Source organism: Andrena cerasifolii, chromosome 6, assembly GCF_050908995.1.
Source record: "Andrena cerasifolii isolate SP2316 chromosome 6, iyAndCera1_principal, whole genome shotgun sequence".
NCBI lineage: Eukaryota > Metazoa > Arthropoda > Insecta > Hymenoptera > Andrenidae > Andrena > Andrena cerasifolii.
The window spans coordinates 6,215,433-6,237,470 of record NC_135123.1 but is presented as its reverse complement, the minus strand read 5'-3'; the positions used below and the strand labels follow the sequence as shown (position 1 = coordinate 6,237,470).

The window sequence follows — 22,038 nt, the reverse complement described above, 5'->3', positions numbered from 1 at the left end:
ATATAGTTTCGCGTCCCCTTTAGTCCCCCAATTTTAGTCGGATAAGAGCAATTAAAATTTCGATAGACTCGCCGAGGATTTGCCGCCTCTGCGCAGAGGATGCGCGTCGTCGATCGGCGGAGCCTCTGCTCAAGTAGAGCCACGCGATTGGTCGACGCCGCGAGCAACGTCTAGCTGCCTCCCAATCGCGCCCGGCGATTCATGAAACTCGTTCCTTTCTCTCCCGATTCATCTTCCCCACCACCCGCGCGCTTTTCGAACGCTTGGCTCGAATTACGCGATCTTCCGAGTAGCACAGTCCCGCGACTGTCATCGCACGGCATACACGATAGCGCGATAGAAAACGAGCAAATCCCAGTGTTTGCACGTCCCGTTTCCCTGTTTCTCGATCAACAGCGAGTCTGTTATAATTTCCACTCGACCAGCAGCCGACGATTATCTTCGCGCAAGCATCTTGCCGCGATCGGTTACGGTGCGTACTTACTGTGCACACGGGGTGTCTACTTCCGCGCGTAAAAGGCGACGGCTATTCGACAGAGTTGCTGCAGGTAAGGAACTTAATTCTCAACGATATTTCGCGAACCTAGCTTTATCCACGCCGATTGTGTACTGTCACACCCACGGGGTTGCATCGGAGGGATTAAGATTAGTTCTAAACATCTCAATTGACGTTGGGGGAATTAACGTCCAGTTAAGGATTAACGAATCGTGCCGTAAGACTTTCGAACGATGCTCGAAAGTATAACCATTAGGAACACAGATGGTAAAGTTCGGGTTGGTTTATTTGCGGAGGCCGCTTTGTAATTGGAAGCCCTGAATGAGAAGCTACAGTTCTTGCCAGGTATCCAATTACACGCAGAGATATCAAGGCGCCAATCGGCGAGTAAATCGAGACGGGATACCCTAAAGTCTGATTTCCATTAGCAGCGCGGTTCCGTCGGTATTTTATATCGGAAGATCATCGCTAATTATCGACCGTACTTAAAAGCAGCGCGTTGAATCGGATCTACGTGATCATAACCTGCGACGAAAGCTGCATTGTTATTCTTCTCGCGGTAAAGGAAGCGTTGGTATAGATCTACGGATCTGCAGATACAGCACAGCGTTTATTATTCGCGATTCTGGTCGGTGCCATCGTACCCCGTGCCTCGATATGCAATCTGCGGTTAATTGTGCGTGCCTGAACAGCTGTATTACCGGCGCGATGCTAGGTACGGTTACTAATCTATTAAACATATGTACGTTAAAGTACGTTTACATGCATCGAGGATTACCATCCACTGTATTATTTACAAACCTTCGTACACGGATTACATAACGCGAGCGTTATGAGCGATTTCATTGATCACTGCCTTCTCGAGTTTTACGTAAAACAATTGCAAGCTTTACGCAGAGACTTCGAGGTTAAATAACTGCCAATTACAACCGAAACGCGATGGGGCATGTGTGGTCGTTTCAGGTCGTTTGTACATCCACGGTTTCTAGGGGCCGATTGAGTAATCGTAAGACGCGGGATTAAACGCTTTCCTGTAAGAAATCGGGACAGGGTACCTGCGACGTTACTACGGTAAATTCAGTATCGGATTAATGATAATTACGTAACAATCGCATCAGCCTTTTGCGATGCCAACGATCGAGTTATGAGGTGCGGACACGTCCGTGTCGCTTTGACACGATGTGATTTCCAAGATCTATTTATTCGCGAGGTCGAGGAAGGAAAACGTGCGGGTTGTTGTTTAGAACCTGTTTACGTGTCGCACATTTGAATGTGCACGCTCTTGACGCCTGTTCATTTTATCGCCGGGACGAGTCATTCTCTCATAAATATTAGAATATTTCCTCGTGCCATTTGGTTCTCTTATTAATGTGGCTGTTTTGAATAACAAGCCTGGCGCAGAATCCTACTCGGCACATTATATCTTCGTAACCGTGACTGTTAGGTTAAAAATACTGCGTGCCCGCGAAACTGGCCTGCTGCTTTATATTTACTTATTGTTTGCCGAAAACGATGTTAAAGAAAAATGTAAAATAGTTGTTCAAGCAGGTTATAGATTAAATAACATCTGTCCACTTTGTTAATCGAAGGATATAATATCGAGGTTCGTGAAATTTGCAATTACGACCATGAAATTGGTAACGAGATCCGTGCAAAATTGAAGATTACACCATTTCCCAGCATAGATGCGTTATAATTGAATAGAATTGGTTAATTCGCGTTTTGCGAAAAAGTATTACGTAGCGCAGGGCCCTGAAAGGGAGTCCACCGCGCATGCGCTTAAGGACGACCGTCTCCTGAGCCCTGAGCGCGCGAAAATTAACTCTAGTACGCAGTTGTTCGACTTCGACGCTCCAGTGCCTCTGAAATTAATAAAAATTCTCCAACTTTTTCCAGGATCTGCTCAAGAACACTTCCTTCCTCTTACCGCCGCCACGCAAGCATCAGAAATCAAGCGCTCCTTCATCCAGTTCCACGAAACCCATTGAACTTCCCTGCGTGCACATTTCGAGCTTCTTCCAGGCCGATCTAAAAGTTTACATACGTCATGTAGGGCGAGCAATTTAGCAATATAATTACCCGCGATGAATGAAGGGTAGCATGGCCCCGTTCGATTAAACGTGCCAGTAGAAATAGCCCATTTACCCGATTAAGCCTTACAATAAACCATTCAACTCGCTTAATTCAATCACGAATATAGAATATCCTCGTTACATTAATCGCAGACGTCCAATATTTAACGATCAGCCGTAGTCCCCCCTACATCTGTTGTACTTACCGTCTTTGATGCCCAAAGAAATATCTGCGGCCGACGGGCTCGTTAAATTGTCAAATTCCATTGGCAAAGGACGATCGAACGGCAGCCAGGCGTGTTTACGTTAATTGAAGGAACGTCCACAAAGGACATTCCAAAGTTTCCGCCCACGTTGTCGATCCCATCGCCGCTTGTGTATCATCAGCTGATTGCGTCACGGTTCGCTTCTATAATAGTTCATTAAATTGCCGGTAATTCGTGGTTGTGGGGCTATTTTATGTAGTATAAATGAATGAACATTATACACCGCGCAACTGTACGAGGCTGGTCCACGTTGAGGACAATTTACGTGCCCGCTGAGCGCGGAAAAGTAGAGATCGCTGATCCTCAGCGATCCTGGACTATTAAGAGCAGAACCACTGTTCGATAGAGGCTTCTGGTGGCTGAGACTATTCCTTTTTTGGGAACCAGGAACAAGCGTACACCTCTTCGTCACGCGATTTAATAACGGCTGCCGAGGTCCATTTTTGGAGAAGCTGAATTACAATAGTTTACGAGCTGGGAGGATGAAACGCGTGGCTCAGTTTCGTCACTTTCCTGGGCTTGAATTGATCAGCTCGAAACGGAGGCTTAATGATTGCGTAACGATTATGCGAGGACGGCTAATTACGAGCTGATGCGTTAGGCGGAGATGAACAATTGTTTAACTTATCGCTGGGATTGGCATTGATGTTTGTGCTTCTACGATTCGCGTCTGGAGCTAGGAAGAATTGGCCCTCTGTGGTACTTCTCTTCCTTTAAAGAATAATAATCGCCCACTCGTGATTGCCTGAGAGAAAGAATTCTAGTCTTCGGTATGAAGATGCTCCGCTGTTCCTTATTAAGGACCCTTTTCGCGAGAGGAGGCAATGAAGTAAACGTAGGACAGCGGAGGACGAAAGGCTCGCCTCGATATTTTTCGGTGGGCGGTTGTTCAGAGAGGAAGGAAGTTGTAATACTTTGAAGTGTATTCTCGCCGACAGGAAGGGTCGAGGATGGGTCAAGTTTGTAATTGATTTCGACCGGGTCGCGCGCTGAATTAAATGAAGAATGGGTGTCTGTGGACAGCCGGGACTGCTGGACGTCCAAACGATCCACGATCTCCTCGAACCTGCACGCGAGGAATCACGAAGCTTCCCAACCGCAGCCTCCCATTTACCAGATTACCGCGCGTCCAACGATTCGACTTCGCGGGTGACCCGAATTTTCTGCTGGAGCTCGCAAGTGCTCGGTATCAGTGGCGGAATTAACGGGCGATCGATGAGCAGTTACCACCTGGGCCCTTACTCAGAAGGGCCCATCTTCAGAAAAAAAGTTATGATTTTATCCAAACTCTATACTTTTCTTTCTGTACTAATACTGAGTCAATTTATTGTAAACTACCTCGTCATTTTCCAGAAAAATTATCTTCAAAACAAAAATTACGATTTTATCAAAATATTCTATTTCTTTTCTGTACTTTTCTGTACACTTGGCCGCTTTTAGTAAACTATCTTGTCATTTTCCCGAAAATGGGCCCCTGCCCAGAAGGCCCTCCTAGGGACCTATCTTAAAAAAGTACGATTTTATCCAAATATTATATTTCTTTTCTCTACTTTTTTGGGTACAAAGTCCGTTTTTAGAAAACTACCTCTTCATTTTCACGAAAATGGGCCCCTACCCAGAAGGCCCCCCTAGGGTCCTATCTTCAAAACAAAAATTACGATTTTATCAAAATATATTTCTTTTCTGTACATTTTTGTGCACAGAGCTCGTTTTTAGAAATCTACCTCTTCATTTCCCAGAAAATGGGCCCCTACACAAAAGGCCCCCTAGGGACCTATCTTAAAAAAATTACGATTTTATCAAAATATATTTCTTTTCTGTACATTTTTGTGCACAGAGCTCGTTTTTAGAAAACTACCTCTTCATTTCCCCGAAATGGGCCCCTACACAAAAGGCCCCCCAGGGACCTATCTTAAAAAAATTACGATTTTATCAAAATATTAAATTTCTTTTCTATCCTTTTTTGTGCACAGAGTCCGTTTCTAGAAAACTACCTCTTCATTTTCCCGAAAAATGGGCCCCTGAGAGCTTTCGCCAGCTGGGCCATTTTCCTTAAATCCGCCACTGCTCGGTATCCTCGAGTTCGGGGGTGCCGGGAGCCGGCCATGGATCGATCTTCAGCTAAAATCGTTCGCCGGAGAACGTTGGAGGACCACGAAGAGGAAACGGTGGAAATAGGTCACTTTAGCGAGTCGAGAGGAAGAAAGCCTTAACTTCCCCGGCGACATTATTCGGGGGTATTAGAACGAGCATCGTTCTCGTCGCTCAGCTCAAATGGAACTGGGAGTGCGTTCCATATTCGAAAAACGTGGGCATCTTCCAGCTGAGAATCACGCATCATCATTTTTCAGATGTGGTTCTTCGGGACACTATACTATGGACAGCTACCATCACCGAAGACTTCAGATGAACAATGAACCGACTCTGTTGCGAGGAGTTAATCGCGAGGATGGAATATTATTGCGCACAGATTGTAACTATAACAACGTTTATTGAACAGTCAAGCAGGCCTGACGCTAACGCACGATTCGTGGTACAAGACCGCTTGAACGAAGCGTCTCCCTCGACGGTTAGAAGCATAAGAAAAATAATCCTGACGGAAAGTCCTTTTCCTTAAACGCCTTGGCGATTAGCGCCAAGGCTGTCGAACCGAGGCTCTGGCAATCGTCACTTCTGTTGCCTACGCTCCGGTTCGGTCGCACGCGGCACGCACTTGGGTGAGCGACTGTCTTATCCTGGAGAAATAAATCTCGCTCCAGTTGGACAGGCCGCGACGCTGCATAAATGGGTCGCCACGATCCAAGAGCGAATTAATCAATATTCTCAACGAATGAGAGAAAAAGCAGTCTCTGCAAGGCGAGCGTAGCATTATCACGCTGTCGGACTCTGACAGAGTGTCCCACTATAAGGAAGACAATTAAAATGTAGATACTGTTGCAGAGCGGTTTAGAAGCATCAGCGATATAAATACTCCGTAACCTGTTAACATTCTCCACGGATACTGGAAGGAAGAGAAACTTCCTTTCGTAGTAAAGCAGAGCTTGAATGTTTGTCAAGTGCTAGCGCACTTTGCTGCTTGTACAAGCGGGGTGGTAGTGAAGTGCACGCGTACCGGGCTGATCTTCAAATTCGATTCCCCCAGCGACGCACCGGCGGCTGAGCAATAATTTTGCAAATCACCGCTGTCGCCTAAATACGAAAAAGCGAAAGGGAAATAAGCATTCTTACCAGTGGCGCACTCGGGATTTAATCTTGGGGGAGCCGAGTTGAAGGGACAAAAATATTCTTAACTCAAATTCAATAATTTTTTTTGGCAATTAGAAAACTTTATTTATAAAATAAAATCCAGTTTACATTAAACTCCTTCTTCTTTCTTTAATCTTGGGGGAGCCGAGTTGAAGGGACAAAAATATTCTTAACCCAAATTCAATAATTTTTTTTGGCAATTAGAAAAATTTATAAAATAAAATCCAGTTTACATTAAACTCCTTCTTCTTTCTTTAATCTTGGGGGAGCCGAGTTGCGGCGATAAAATATTTGTAATGCAAATTCAATAAAACTCACGAGGTGATCATAAGAATTTATTTCAAGAATAAAATCCAGTTTCCTTTTTACAACGCTCTTTCTTTGAGGGGTGCAAGAAACCCCTTGGCCCCGTCCTCTGGGTGCGCCACTTACCACGTTCAATAGAGTACAATAGAAAGCATAATCGTTAAAATAGAAAGCATCCCTTACAAGGCACCACTGATCCTTGGATTCTTTCCGCAGATCGGCAAACGGAGATCCCCGAGCGAAATCGACCAGCGGATCCACTGGCGGAGAAAAAATCTTGGCGATCTCGGGCCGCGCGGTTGGATCGGCAGCGTCGGGTCGCGCGCAGAGGAGACGCCGGAGGAAGAGGAATTTAGTGGAAGTCGGAAGGAAGGGATCGCTGTGTGTATCGGAGGAAGGGCAGAGGTGATCAGGGAGAGAGAGAGAGAGGCCAGGCGACAAACAATAGACGCGTAACCCGGTGCTCCCGATGGGGTCGTAGTTGTGCGTATTTGTAATGTATCTGGCGATGATAGGCCAGCGCGGCAGGAAGAGATCGTCGTAGGGGGATCACCATAGCTAATCGTACCACCCAAGGTGGCACAGATTGAGAGCTTTATCAGCACACATCCTCTCCTGGCCGAGCAAATACCAACCAGCAGCGTCCAGCCGGTGCACGCGTACGTACATACCGTTGCCGTTATTAAAACGGCCCAGCCTGTCGCTCCTCTGACCGTTTACACCGGCCGCCTCTGCACCTGCAGGTCCTCGAGTCCTGGGCACCTTCGGTTCGCTTCTGGGATCCCGGGTCTGAGCCGTGCTCTCCTCGCCCTTCCGCGAGGAGAGGATACGATAGAAATTAGAAATCGATTATGTTATTGGCAGGCCTGCGGAGGATAGTGCCCCGGGGATCACGGGGCCTGCTAGTGGAACGTTGGATTGGGGTCCTTAGAGGGCACGGCTCACGCCTGGCATCGCTTATTTCGGTGGACCCAACTTCCCCTCTTTTTCACTTTGCTCTGCCTACTCTTTTGCGGGCCTCTCGCGTTGACGAGCTTCCGCTCTCTGCTGTCGTGTACAGTGATCCAAGAAGATTGTTGTACCAGTGAGGATCAGCGGACCATCGGCCGTCGTCGATCGAGCCTCTCGAGCCCTCCTCCCTTCCTCATCGGGACCGCGACACGCACCGGCTGCTTCCGGCTAACCGGAAGTCACACTCTATGCGAACGGGTGACAGACGTCTTTTGCCGTGACACCAACGCCGCGCAAACGTAGCCCAGACGAGGATACCAGGCATCATGGAAGTCGCCACTGAACTGTACGTACTTGTATCTCTCTTGGCTTTATTTCTGTACACTCCAGCCGTCATTGCCACCTTTCTTAATCTCGACTTACTATGCTCACCATCCTCAACTAGGTACTTCTCCTCTTACTTTTACTTAACCACTGAAACTGCCTGGTAGCTCAAACGTAATTCGGACATCATCTATCGTTGATCCGAAAGCTTCACTTCGCCGAACTAAAAGGTGCATAACCACCCCATCCTGTGGTAAATTCAGGAGCTTGCAGCGAGATGGGTGCAGCTACAGCGTTGACAGTTCTTGAGTTATGACGTGTAATATATGTAAAGAAAATTCTACGCCCTTTGGTGCATGATTCGTGCAAATCTGATAAGAAGTGAGTGATTTATTGCAAATAAATAGAAATAGAAATATTATTTTCACATAATAAATAGTAGTTGAGTTGATAAGTTTTTATATCTACTTTTGGCGGAAAAATATTCTATAATAAAAATATTAATATGAATTAATTGATTGTTAATTATTACTTTTGGAGAAAAAATATTCTAAGTAATATTATTAGATATTAGATTAATTAATATTAATATTTTTTCGCTAAAAGTAAATATTAATATTAATATTTTTTCGCTAAAAGTAAATATTAATATTAATATTTTTTCGCTAAAAGTAAATATTAATATTAATATTTTTTCGCTAAAAGTAAATATTAATATTAACATTTTTAGTATAGAAGATTTTTCCGCTACAAATAATAATTAATAATGAAACAATTGATATTAATATTATAGAATATTTCTTTGCGAAAAGTAGAAATAAGAACTTATCAACTTATTTCATGAAAATATATATTTTTCAATTGGCGCTCTCTTTTCAATCTTTAAGTCAAAGCAATAGTTTTATAAACAGTTTTTTTTCTAATTTCCTCCGATTTGGTAAAGCTGAAGCTGCACCCCTCTCGCCGCAATATCCTCAATTGAATTAAGACTCCTCAAGAACGATTGCGCACCGTTTCACGTTGAAATCGACCGAACTCCCCTGACGATCCAGCGCCGCTGGATGGCCTGCCGTGAAAGTACCGCACAATTTGATAATTGATGGGCCAGTTAAGAGCAATGTCAGGCTCTCCGATGCTCCAGCTTGTCGAAATGCTTCGCAGTGACGCGTCCTTCCCGACTACGCTCGTTCCGCCGCGTGTCTTCGAATCACGGACCTCAAAGGACGGTGCGTGTGCATTTTGGCGGCGAGGGTAACAAGAGGGACCAAGATATTCCACTGATCGTCGCGTTGCAAGTCCCCCGCTGCGCGGAACCTGGCGAGAACAGCAGCGACGATTGGGAAGTCGGTTGAGAATTGACGGGCAGCTCGAATTAAATGGAGTCAAGATGCAATCCCGCTGTGTCGGAGGCCAACTGATCGTTTAATTCGATTGGATTGAAGCGATTGAACTAAGACGGAGCACAGCGAGGATGTAATCACCAACCTGGCCGAAGTTATTGTCAATCATCCTGCTCCCCAGCACGCTCGGCGTTTTACTAATCGCGGCTGGTAATTAACGATTATCGGGAAAAGAATCGAAGCTTTGCTGGTCCACGAGCAAGATTTCCTCGTCTTCAACTCAGCCGTGCTAATTCGAAAGGGCGTGTCTGGTCAAAATGTGGTTCTTGAGATAAATATGACTCTTAGTACTCTGTGCCATGCCATCGGTATGTTATATAAATGGGATTATGTTAAATATTAAATTTGGATAAAAAGGTAGCTGAATATAAAACCCAATATCTCATAAACTCCAGAGAAACTTAGGTAGACACGCCCAAAAACTGTTACACATATCTTCATTTTCAATGCAGATATGGCTTTCTTATTTTTAGGGGGGGTATTCGCATTTCAAGGTCCCAAAAATCCGTGATATTCGTGATTTAGTTTTTAATAGAAAGAAACACTGTATAACTTGAATAGTTTTTAAATACAGTGTGTACCAAATTTGGTTGAAAGAAATCAATACATTTGAAGTAACAGCAGCTCGATCTGGGCCGTACATTTCGTGTCCATCTGAAATGAAAGACAAAGTTATTTTCATGTTAAAAATGGTTTATATTTTCGCCTCTGCTAGAATCATTCGTATCTGATAACGTAATGAAATATGGCAACGCGATGAACAAAGCAGTTCAATTTCCTACGAATTTTGTAAGTCTCCATCTAAGAAAAACAATTAGAAGTTGTTCATTAATTTTTACAATTCCAGTAGGGTCGAAGATAGAAGCTGAACTTAAGCGAGAGTTGCGGATACGCCCTTGCGAATTAACGCGGCAGAAATATTCTCTCTTCTTTTTCTTTTCATGGTTTATTTGATTTTACGCTACCTCCATAAAAAGATGTCCCTCCTCCGTGGCTTTGCATGTCTTTTGAGCAAATATCGTAAATGGGCGCTGGTGAATTAAATATTCAAGGACTCCAGGCTTTCACGCCGTCGCGACTAGAATATAATGGTCCGTCAGAGACGCTCCTGCCAGCGTGCGTTACGCAAACACGACTACACGAGTCCCGCGGAGAAGAAATAGATTCGACGCCTTAGACCTTCAGCGAAGGGAAATGATCTTGGGAAATACCCCCCGAGGGACGCAACAGCAGCAGTGCCGGTTTGCAAGCGTTGCTAATTAAACGGCCACGGAAGAAACAAGATCGCCATAGCTTCGTCTAGTCTCCGTTGATCCGGCTCTATATTTTTTCTAATAGCCAACTGGCCGCGTTACGAGGCACGTCTTGTTAACACCGTTAGAGGATTAACTCCGCAATTAACCCTTCTCCGTCGTGGATCGGCTTGTTTCGGGGCGACAACTTCTTTTCCTGGAACTGTGTTCTTTTCGAAGCGATGATACATCCTCCTAGCCTTGTGTAAAAATGATATCGGTAACAGGGCATCTGTATGCTAAGCGTTACGCGCTGAACTAGTAGATATTAATAACGTCTCCTTCGGGTTTTTGCGCCTCAATTCCTGCGTGTCACAATCTCCTGAAGAAAAACAGGAATGTTTTCCTCCAGAGCAGATGGTAATTGCAGGCCTCTGGGGTCTTCTGTCGCTGGGTAACAACAAACCCTCTGCTAATTGATTTGGCGTTGTAGGTCCCCGCTATCCGGACCCGAGACGCAATGCAAGGTCGTGGAGAGGACCTCGTACTACCCGCAGGAGCCGAACAAGAGGCCGAAGACCAGGCAGGAGAAGATTCGATCCTGCCTCAGGCACAACTCCCTGACTATCCTCACCGTTGGCGGTGTGGTTGGTGGCGTTATCCTTGGCATCATCCTGAGGAACACGCGGGCACAGGGATGGGCGCCTCGCGAGATCATGTACATCAATTACTTCGGGGATTTGTTTCTGAGGATGCTGAAGAGCTTGATCCTGCCTCTGATAATATCCAGCTTGGTCTCGGCCATTGGGTCCCTTGATCTGTCCCTCAGCGGCAGGATTGGGTACCGGGCTATTGTCTATTACATGGTCACCACCATCAGTGCCGTTATACTAGGTCAGTGAGGCTGAAAAGTATTCAGAGCGAAGATACTGGAGGCATTAAGGGCGTAGTCTAGTGTTATTGCCCGTTTTTTTTCGGCGAAATCTTCTGGAATTTATTTAACAAAAACTGTAGGTTTATAGTGTCTGGCGTTTTGCCTGCATATTAAGGTATGTTTGAAGTAGTACTCGGATTTTTGTTTAGCTTCCTTATCGCAGATATACGTAGCTACAGTGGAGGGCGCGAGCTTCTTCAAAAAATTCTTTTCTAGCGATTGTGTGGGGACTGTTATAGTCACTTCAAAGGGAAAACCTAAGGTTTATTTTCTTTACTATGGTTGTCGCTGCGGTTCGGACCACGGAGGACCTCTAGAAATAGAAATTTGCAGAATGACAGGATTTTTAGAGAAACGTTGAATTTTTACTAAAAATTTAGCTGTTTCCGTTCTGTAAAATTAATTTGTGCATATATGTGCACTAAAAAAGCTAAAAAAATTCTGTGTATTACTTCAAACACACCTTAATAAGCAAGCGAAACGCCAGAACCTATAAACCTATAGTTTTCGTTGAATAAATTCTCGAAGATGGCGTTGAAAAACGGGCAGTTACACCCTTAACGATTCCTGAAAGATTAATAACTGTATCGACACTAGAAACGCCGCAGACATTAAATATCTCTCGTCGTCTACGTGCTCCAGGTATTATACTGGTGATCACAATCCAACCGGGCGTAGGGAACAACCCGGACGTGAAGACGAACGCGACTCCGCAGAATGTTTCCACCATCGACACCCTGATGGACTTGGTTCGCAACATGTTCCCTCCGAATCTGGTGGAGGCGTGCATCTCCCAGCACAGGACCGAGATGCAGAAGCCGGAGAACGTCTCCCTTGGTGAGGATCAGTGCGCGCCCTCGGTGAAAAGTGAAGGGTGCAGTTGCAATCTACTTTTCAGCCGGCAACATGGATTACTGGGAGCCGGTGCAGAAGAGCGTCTCCGGGACCAACATCATGGGCCTGGTGGTGTTCGCCACGGTGCTGGGCATCACGCTGGGGAAAATGGAGGAGCAGGGAAAGCCGCTGCTGTACTTCTTCGAGTCCCTTTCCGGGGCGATGATGTTGATAACCCACTGGGTGATTTGGTAAACTCGCAATTTAATTAGCAAGCATTCCAAAGACGAAATCAATTGGTTTTAGGCGACAGGAGGCTTTAACGCTATCTTGCTTCTCAGGTTATCTCCCGTGGGTGTCCTCTTCCTGGTCGCCTCGAAGATCACAGAGATGCAGTCTCTGGACGAGGTCGTCAGCCAACTGGGAATGTACTTCCTCACTGTCCTGATCGGCCTGTTCATACACGGCTTCATACTTCTGCCCGGGCTGTACTTCATAATAACGAAGAAGAACCCGTACGTGTACATATCGAACATGGCGCAGGCACTGGTCACCGCGTTCGGCACCTCCTCGAGTTCTGCCACCCTCCCGATCGCGATAAACTGCCTCGAGGAGCGAAACAACGTCGATTCTCGGATCACCAGATTCGTGTTACCGATCGGCGCTACCATTAACATGGACGGCACTGCCCTGTACGAAGCTGTGGCCGCGATCTTCATCGCACAAGTCCGCCAAGTGACCCTCAGCTTTGGGCAGCTGGTGGCCATCAGGTGAGCAGAGTGACAGTCGAAGAAAACTAGCCAAAGCATCTGGTATTTCGCGGTCTCTCTACTTCGTTTTATTCTTCTCAGCATCACAGCGACTGCTGCGAGCATTGGCGCGGCTGGGATTCCTCAGGCGGGCCTGGTGACGATGGTAATGGTCCTGGACACGGTTCGACTTCCCGCTGACGACGTCTTCCTTGTCATCGCGGTTGACTGGTTGCTGTAAGTTCCTTCTCTAAGTTCACCGATCGATTCCGTCGGGGCTGAAAGAATGGCACAGCTTAATTGGGATCTTGAATTGTACAGAGATCGCTGTAGGACAACGGTGAACGTAGTGGGCGACTCCCTCGGAGCTGGAATTGTGAACCACTTGAGCAGAAACGAGCTGGCTTCGCTGCCACACCACGTGCAGCCTCAGAACGGGGCGGACCATCACACCACGACGTCTATATGAAGCTGATGTCGGGAGTAACCAGCTGAAACCGAGCTTGTAAATCGCGAGCGTACAGGAAACGCTCCGCCTCCCCATTTTGCACATTATGTGTCGCACATTCCCACCGAACCTGAAATTCGTTGAACGTAGACTAAGTAGTCCTCTGAGGGTATCAGTAACGCGGTAGTTCGTGAAGATGTATAGCTCCGTGAAATTACAGGAATCTTGTTATACCGTGACAATCAATCTTAGAAGGGCTAGCAATGTTTTATATTCCCACTGATCCCAGTTACGTTCGGTTTAAGCACAAACTGATCCGATCATGTTTTAATGGTCGTTTCCAGCTGGTCGTTTAACCGTTTGTCAATCCCGAGGACAAGGCTCAACGGGTTCAGGTTTGATTTTCAAAGTTTGAGGGGGGATCCTACTTTTTGGACTAAAAACAGCGAAATTTGGGAATTTCTTTTGAAAAAACCAGCGCTTCGATTCAGCCGAAATTTGGACCATGTTTTTATGCATCTTTGAAGAAGTTGCAGTTTTTTTTAAATTCGTTTTTAATAACGACTATAGGAGTTATACATGATAGACCATCACGCCGCGCAAAATTTGTCATCCACTGGTGTGTATGATATTTACCTTTCAGGTAAATAATCAGTTCTCCTATATTTATTATTAAAACTTAATATAAATAACTACAACTTCTTCAAAGATGCGTAACATGGTCTAAATTTCAGATGAATCGAATTGCTAGTTAATTAAAAAAAAATCCCCAATTTTACTATGTTTTTGGCCAAGAAAATAGGAGCGTGCAAAGATATACGCGAGTCGCGGTGGATCCTCGGTTGAATTGTCAAATTCTGTTAATCACGTGTCGTGTAATCTAAAGTATTATCCGAGTCCCGCTCCTCTCTATTCTCTCTACAATTATTTAATATTACTGCCCAGAAGTGTTCTAATTTACCTACAAAATGTTTTATTTTCATCGAAAAAGAGACTCTGTTTTCTCAAGCTTCGAGCAGAGAAACGTTCAATTCCAAAAGCATTTTTAATTGATACTTTTATCACACCCTTCAGAAACTACAATTGTAATTTTAAATAATACGAGTTTCGTAGCAACGTGGTTGAGATGTATAAAATCCAATTGTACACAGCTGTTTAGAGGCAGTGTTAGTACTACTATCTATGCTAAATCATGATACGCACCCTCTTAATTACGTCTTCCATTGCTACCATATAAATGGTACAGTTTAGTCGTACAACTCGAATCCGAAGAATGCGGGGCAATTATGAATGTGGTGAATTCGCGATGAATTGCCTGGAATTAACAATATCCATAGCGAAACGGTAACTAAAGTATCGCGGTATTCGATATACCTCGCTGCTACGCTAGGCAACAAGCGTTCGACCGTTGATTAGAAAAGTAAAGAATTGTATTTTATTATCGCAGAATGAGAATCGTCAGAGATATATTACTAACATGTATTCTTTTACACAGTTACATCGGTGCATGCGATGGATGTAACTGAATAGTCAATTTATACTTTTAACTTATTCACTGTATTACACTTTACGTAGGTATAACTTAAGTTAATCGAGCCGGAAGATGATTGAGTACTATGCTACGTTCACTTCTTTCCAGGAACACTCGCATCTTTTCTCCGATAACGATTCGATCAAGGAAGTTAATCCTCTTTCTGTATCCATTGAGTATAGTTTCGAATACTACATATCACTGTACATTTAGGAAGCAACGTATTAACTCTCCAACTAGCAAATTGTATGGTCTATGCTGCCACCCTTCAACGTCAAACGCGAATGGAAATTAATGCCAAACGTTTAAGAGCCACATTCGTTCTAAAAGCAAATCGAGTATTCAACTTTATGTACCGAACGTGTTGCGAGAAATGTAGTAGTGTAAGTTAGCTTTCTTCTCTTTTATAATTTAAATTACCTTAACGTTTATCTTTGTAATTAATTCGCGCTAATTTCTAATTAAACTTAATTGGTTCGCTGTGCAAGGCATTTAAACATTGCGATTCGGGAAAGCTAGCTGATGCCGCATTGCTTCTCAACAAATTGGGCCCTAACGATGCGTTCAACGTGAAACCATATTTGTCAACTAATTTCTTCTATACTAATCTCGCGGATCGATGTACAGCTACGCATTGCAATCGAATTCTACAAGTAGAATTTATGTACCTGTACGTAATTAAGTAATGCCATAGTTGCTTAAAAATATGCTGTATAATATTTATTTGTACAATAAATGTACAAACTGACGTGACAATAAAGTTACCGCTTATTTATAAACGAAGTCACACGTGTACGTGAAAAAACCTGGGCTCCTCTGCTCGGAGAACTGTGGGCGAAAGGCTGCGCTAATAAAACAGCTCGGTAGTTATTTACAAAAAGCCAGTCCCGATTTCAATGACCTTGGAATATGTTGTCAGGGGCCATAACTCTGAACAACTTTTTTCCTTTTCATTTACATATTAAACCAACTACCGATTACAGTTTTTTTTGTTGCAAATATCTCGAAAACTAAAGCCGAGCGACGATAACATGTGTAGGAAAAAATTGTTCAGAATGTTAACTTTGACAACATATTTCGAGGTCATCGAAATCGGCGAAGACTGCCCTTTTGTAAATAATTACCAATAACTCTTATCACAGAGCAGGAGTACTTGTGTACTGAAAACAACATCGGGTGTATTAATTATAATATTCTAATCTACTTTATGCTATCTCTCCGCCGTGGGCGAGGTATTCATGTTGACACGGAGCGTGAAATGATTCGTTAAAATAATTACTGAAAATCGTTTATTTCAGTTATAGTACTATCTGTGCATAATATAACATTTCCGTTCGTTTCGCCGTTTATTTCTCGGTTTGCGCTGTCACGAGTTAATATTAAGTGGCAGTTACGAAGAAAATAAATACATTCGGGACCTCGGGCATTCGAAAAAGAAACTGCAGGATCTATTAACCATACGTGTAATAAAACAGTAACGTTGCAAAGATTTCTATCACATTTGAAACGTAAGAGGCCCTCCAAGGGTCGTCTATTCTATCGCCTTAATTAGAAAAAGACGTGCAAAATTGTTCACACGTAAATCCTTATCGGTGTTTGGTTTCATTGCAGGCTGCCGTAATTGCACGTGGTGGGAAAGTAACCGCAAGAGGCCACAGCTGCCTCGTTATGCATTTTAAAAACTAAACTGCTTAACACAATGACTAGATAAAATGCACTTGTGTAATACTTTCGAGTAAAAGCATTTTAAAAAACGGACCAAAGAGAATAGTAATATCAAAACAAAGACCTGGGCGACTTAGGAATTCCTGCATGCTTTCGCGCCTCCGTCATGTGCACACACGCGTATGGCAATCGATATTGCTAAATTACCTATGGAAAATTTACAGCAGCTTTTGATTCTCTCTTCTCCCTTGTCGCATTGCGTACGGATCGAGCTAACGTCACGCTACCATCGCTTGTACGAACCCAAGCCAAACAATGACTGACAACGCGCGGACGTTCAAAGAGTTCTGCCTAAAATAACAAGCACTTCAGACGGCACTGAATCGTACAAAACTTCTGTGCTGTTAGGTGATCCCGTAAAATGAAGCATGTCCCGGTACGTAGAATCGGGACATGTACGCTCAAGAAGTCTCAACGTTCCAACCAGGCATCGTTATGTACATAATATAAACAATTCGCTATAGTATTTACAAAATTAAAAGAGTTCGCGAGTTGCCGCGATAATACTAAACACCTACGAATCACAATTGCCGTCGCCCCGGCAGTGTGTGGAATACCGTTCATACCTCAGTAATAAATTGTGCTCGACGAGTGCGAGAACGTCGATATAGAGAACAACTTCCGTCTCTTATAGATTCAAAGCCTTCAATTCAACGAGATCCCCTGTATCCACGAGCTAAGGTCGTTCGTGTCTTCGCAGCTGAGGCTCAGCGAGTTCTTCTCGCTCTGCCTCGATTCCAGAAGCGCTTGGGCGGCGGTCCGGCCGGTTAAATACGCTCCGTGCACGGTACTATAAAAGGAAGAATGCGTGTGCTCGCCCGCAAACGCTATCACGATTCTCGACGGGTCGTCCTCCCGCACTATAGGCTCGGCTAAACGATTAATATCTAATTGACTCGCGTCGACAGCCATCGCCGTGTAGGAGCCGCGCGTATACGGCTGCGACTGCCACGAGGTGCATATACAATTCTTTGGTGTCGGTACGAACGGGTCGTTGAGAAACTTTCTCAATATCGACGTGCACACCTCAGCCACTTCGGTCGAGCTCAACCGTTCCATATACTCGGCAGCTTTCCCGGATATCCAACCCAGTAACAGTGTCTCCGATATTTTCGTGAAAGAATATATCTTCCTATACCACGTTTTACTCATATCCTGCTTCTCATCGTCCATCAAGCCTCTGTCGTCCCAGAGGAGCATCACTTCCGACACTCCGGGGTTTAAGAAAGGTCTCTCGTATTCTAGGAATATCTTGTCCACCGTACCGAACAAGAGTCTATCTATGGCTTCGAGTTTATAGTTAGGCAGAGGCGGTTCGAACATATCCTTAGCTTTCTCCTTAAGAACTCCTAATGGCAATGTACAAATCATGTGTTCCGCTACTATCGTCTTCCCATTCTCGCACTGCACTTCTATACAGGCGTCCGTGCCGGAACAATTGTTATCATCAGGCTTTGTGGAATCGTCCGCGCGCCTTTTTCTCTCCCACCTGTAATTAATACTCTCCTGTTGGTGTACGAGCCGCTGCTTTACTAACTACTGACATTAAATTCCTCTTACCTAATGCTCGTGACGGCGTGTCTAGTGAGAATACTGTCCTTGGGTATGTGTTTATAAACCGGTTCCAATATAGCGCTGTACCCGTCCGGAAGACTAATGTTTCCACCTTGTAGCTCCGCGTACGAACCCATTTCCAGGAGATCGACGTCTTCCATGCTATCACAGCCAGTAATACAGGTTTCCCTCTTAAGTAAACAGTCAAACAACAATTGTCTAATTCTCCTCTCCTCGGTTGGTAGAGACGATAAATAAATCTCCGCTTCTAATGCCACATGCGCACCGACACTGTTTATCCCGTCCGGAGGGCTATAGGGGCTTAAAAAATACTCTTCGCATCGTCTTAGAAAACACACGTAAGCTTCGTAGATCTCTTGCAAAACCGGGAAGGGTAGCTGCTTCCCGTCTTCCATAGCCGCTACGACTCGGTGAGGCCTGGGTACGCGAACGATATCGATCAGTCCGTTCGCCATTGCTAGCTCGAACATCGGGTTTCCTAGGACTCCGTGGATCCAGTTGGCTCCTAATTCCACCTTCTCGCCTCCTGCATCGAGGACATTTTGTATGATGTAGTTAGAGGTTAAACGAGAAGCTGCGGCGAGTAAGTGACTCTCTCTCAGACAGCATCGCTGTTAGATATCGCGAATGGAACTTGAAACGTTTCTCAAAGTACAACAGAATCGTTACGAAGCTGGCGCAACGAAATGCAACGGAAATGAAGAGGATCCAAACTCTTATTGATTATTAAGAATTTGCAAACAGGTTAAGTGCAGCCTCACCGACTTTGGTAGCGACGATTCGACCGCCGATTCGAGCCCGTGCCTCGACGATCAGAAAGTCTGTTTCCTGATGCTTCAGTAAATGATTGGCGGCTGATAAACCAGCCATCCCGCCGCCGACAATTAAAATTTTGCAGTTGACTTTGTCATCCTCCGTCCTTTCCGTGGATTCCGCCATGATCATACCATATCAGCTGTCAACGGCAAAGCGAACCCGAACATGTACGGATTAGTTTTTATCTAGAAAGTGGCCACGGGCGTTTCTCCATTCTGCTTTAACCTTTGCACTTTCTAGAACGGGCCCGCTAAAGAGTTTCCCTTGGACACGCTCAGGACTTCTTCGATCGTCTTCATTTTTACGTACTTGGGACAACACGGTGACACAGTTCGCACTGTGCTGCCTTATTCATGATCCTTGGTGCGCCGTAACTACAGGAGCAAATGCAGTATAGGTATATTATTCGATGTATATAATTTAATTTGAAATAATTGCGTTGGTTCTGCTAAAAACCTGTTCGGGTAGAAGTATTCGGATCGAAGGATATTTGTTAGTATTGCGCGCGAGGTGGAGGCCTCGAGGACATCGCGGTGTTCGTTTATCTGCGCTATTTGTAATCTCAGAATGTAGGTCAGTTATAGAGGTATTGAAGTCCAGTGTCTGATTGTATTTATCACTAAAAATTTGTTTAATTTAAGAGCCTAAGGAGGGTTACAGTCAACTACCGGTGATAGGTATAAACTACATTCCCGTCTATCTTTGTCTGTCTATATAAATATTCTAAATAGTTTGCCTTCTCTCTCCCACGGATACCTCTAGCTGTATTCTGTGCTCCTGTTAACTCAGGAGGTTTACCGATTTGAAACGTTAGTCGTTTGAACTCGTCTTTGGGAATGCAGTCACGAAATTACGTTTTTCGTCCTTATATGAGAAGATTTTGAGTTGAATAAAGTTTCATTCGAAAGAGGAAGGTTCAATGCAGCCCGCTCTGGCTCAGGGGGACCAAGCCGTCTTTGTTTGGCTGAAGTTTTCCCGTTTAGTTAGCACCGTATTGGTAGGAGGCGCTAGGTACATCACACACACATACCTACGTGTATCAGTGAGCACGACACACAACCTTTCGACGTTGGTGAAATGTTACCATGACGACCGTCGTCATTTAGAAATGTTTGGCGCAGACACGAGGAAGTGTCCTCACTTTCCCTGGTTTACCCTTTCTAAGGCCGTCTGACCATGGATTGTCGCGTCAGTGACGCGTATGCAGCAGATAGAAGGATATACAAAGCAATTGAATATATTTTCTTTTCCTAAGAAAAGAAGAAATATTCAATTTCAATGTTTATCCTTCTATCTGCTGCATACGTGTCGCTGGCGCGACGATCCGTGGACAGGTTTTAAAGTAAACGGTACATTACACGTATACACATACCATACGTCCCGATTCACACCAATTCACACATTCACAGTTTAGTACGCACCTCATTGGTAGGAGGCGCTACAAACTCTGCTTCAACTTTCGTAAGAGGGAAGCTTGGCCCCCCTGGTGCCACCTCTGAAGTAACAACTTCGTGAAAGAACTGTGACTTGTGTTGCGCACTGTATGTTTAAAAACGGTAACTCTGAGAACCATATTCCACCGATTCATACAGGTCGGTAAAGTTAATAGACATGAAAAATAACTGCCCCTGCTAAGAAAAATGAAAACACTGCAAATGAAGAATTGCATACTAAATTACTTTTCAATTACTAAATAAACGAAATCGATCCAAATACGATCGCATTCTTTATCCTTATCACCGACCCACGGTAAAAAGTATCTCTTACCTCGCCATAATTGGTTTCAACACAGACGAGGTACAGCATAGACCTATCACCTTATAGATGTTCGTGTCGCCACCCAAACTGTATTACCGACCCATAATTTGAGGTCTGAATGTAGTGGCATCTGCTCATGAACAGCGTTCAACTCAGCAACTACTCTGACATGTGTTGAAAGGCTGAAAGGTGTTTGCGTACTTGTATACGTGTGACTCGTTTAGAGAGAGAGTTTGGCACAGGTAGGCTTTTGCTACGCTATGCTTTGGCTCGGTTTGTCAACGACTCACGCGGATTTTTCTCCGAAAATCCATTTCAGGGATCAAGACACTATGAAGCACAAAAATGGTATTTCTTCAAAGCCCATGCAAGCTATAAGTTGCAAGATGACATTGTTTATTAGTACTTTGCGTGTAGTAGAACCTTTTCACGTATCGTACGCCGAAAAGTATTAAAAATTCACGCTGTTACTGACATTCCCGCAAGATTCTAATGCACTTTTGAAGTAATAATAATTGGATATTACTGGCTACGAGTATTAGTTTATGGCCAACACTAAAATTTACAGTAAAATCTAATTCTTAAAAGACTCGCAGAAGGTTGCATGATGCACGAGTGTCGTGGTGTGCATGGATGCAACTGCAAGTCGAGTTACTTTTGAAACCCGCATTGGGAAATAAAATTTTGTCTAGCGCTGAGAAATTCATCGGTTCAGTGAAGTGTGTGCACGTCATAGTTCATATTGTCTCGTGATTTCTCAATTCGCGCATAAATTTCATCGATTACTGGACCATGTGGGAGGCCTTTTAACAGGATTCCATTTAGATATACCCGTTACCTAGAAGACTTTTTCAGAAACTGAAGGACGTTTAAAAACAGGAAGTGCTTCTGTAATCGTGTGCAATGCGATTGTAGAGTCAGTGCCTGTGCCTGCCAAAAAGTGTTTCATAGAGTACCGTGGTTCTATCGTATACTTCGTCGATCTTAGTAACTAAGGGGGAGAAACAAGTATGTCACTCATATTTCTCCAAATATTCCTGCAACTATTCATTTACACCAAGTTCCACTAAAATGTATTTATTCATTATAAATAATACTAGATGATATGTATAAGCATTAACATTAATGTATCGAACAATTAAACATTGAGAATAAAAGAGAATTCATTCGGCGTAGAAAATCATTTGCAAATTCAAGATCAAATGTTACTAATTGCTTGATATCTCAAGTTCTATCGATCAAAGTTAATAATAATTTCTACTGGGCGGTTAGGGTAAATGTTGTTAACATTATTTGTCATAGCAATAGCCAATGGAACGTATATTTTAGCAGAAAATCCATTTTTGCCGAAGAATTCGTTGGATTTCGCAATTGT

At 44.2% G+C, this 22,038-nt stretch overlaps 2 protein-coding genes across 6 annotated transcripts; one reads left to right on the top strand and one right to left on the bottom strand.

Moving 5' to 3' along the window:
• The first annotated feature begins 12 nt into the window (after positions 1–12).
• Positions 13–15,572, top strand: LOC143370194 (excitatory amino acid transporter 1). 3 transcript variants are annotated; one of them, XM_076814951.1, is made up of 10 exons: positions 13–548; positions 6,603–6,791; positions 6,902–7,045; positions 7,447–7,683; positions 10,787–11,187; positions 11,870–12,064; positions 12,126–12,312; positions 12,403–12,831; positions 12,913–13,047; positions 13,132–15,572. In XM_076814951.1, exons 4-10 carry the CDS (start codon positions 7,664–7,666, stop codon positions 13,277–13,279), a joined length of 1,515 nt encoding a protein of 504 aa, XP_076671066.1. In that variant the 5' UTR covers positions 13–548; positions 6,603–6,791; positions 6,902–7,045; positions 7,447–7,663; the 3' UTR covers positions 13,280–15,572. The 3 variants fall into 3 exon arrangements, with proteins under 3 accessions (XP_076671066.1, XP_076671065.1, XP_076671064.1); XM_076814950.1 differs by having other exon boundaries at positions 6,603–7,045; positions 7,472–7,683; XM_076814949.1 differs by lacking the exon at positions 13–548 and adding an exon at positions 625–1,211 and having other exon boundaries at positions 6,603–7,045.
• A 394-nt stretch (positions 15,573–15,966) lies between these two features.
• Positions 15,967–19,592, bottom strand: LOC143370193 (peroxisomal N(1)-acetyl-spermine/spermidine oxidase). Of its 3 annotated transcripts, none has more exons than XM_076814948.1 (4): positions 19,131–19,592; positions 18,851–19,044; positions 18,075–18,615; positions 15,967–18,003 (listed from the first exon to the last, which is right to left on the bottom strand). In XM_076814948.1, exons 2-4 carry the CDS (start codon positions 19,032–19,034, stop codon positions 17,160–17,162), a joined length of 1,569 nt encoding a protein of 522 aa, XP_076671063.1. In that variant the 5' UTR covers positions 19,035–19,044; positions 19,131–19,592; the 3' UTR covers positions 15,967–17,159. The 3 variants fall into 3 exon arrangements, with proteins under 3 accessions (XP_076671063.1, XP_076671062.1, XP_076671060.1); XM_076814947.1 differs by having other exon boundaries at positions 18,851–19,279; positions 19,362–19,591; XM_076814945.1 differs by having other exon boundaries at positions 18,851–19,591.
• Positions 19,593–22,038: the final 2,446 nt, after the last annotated feature.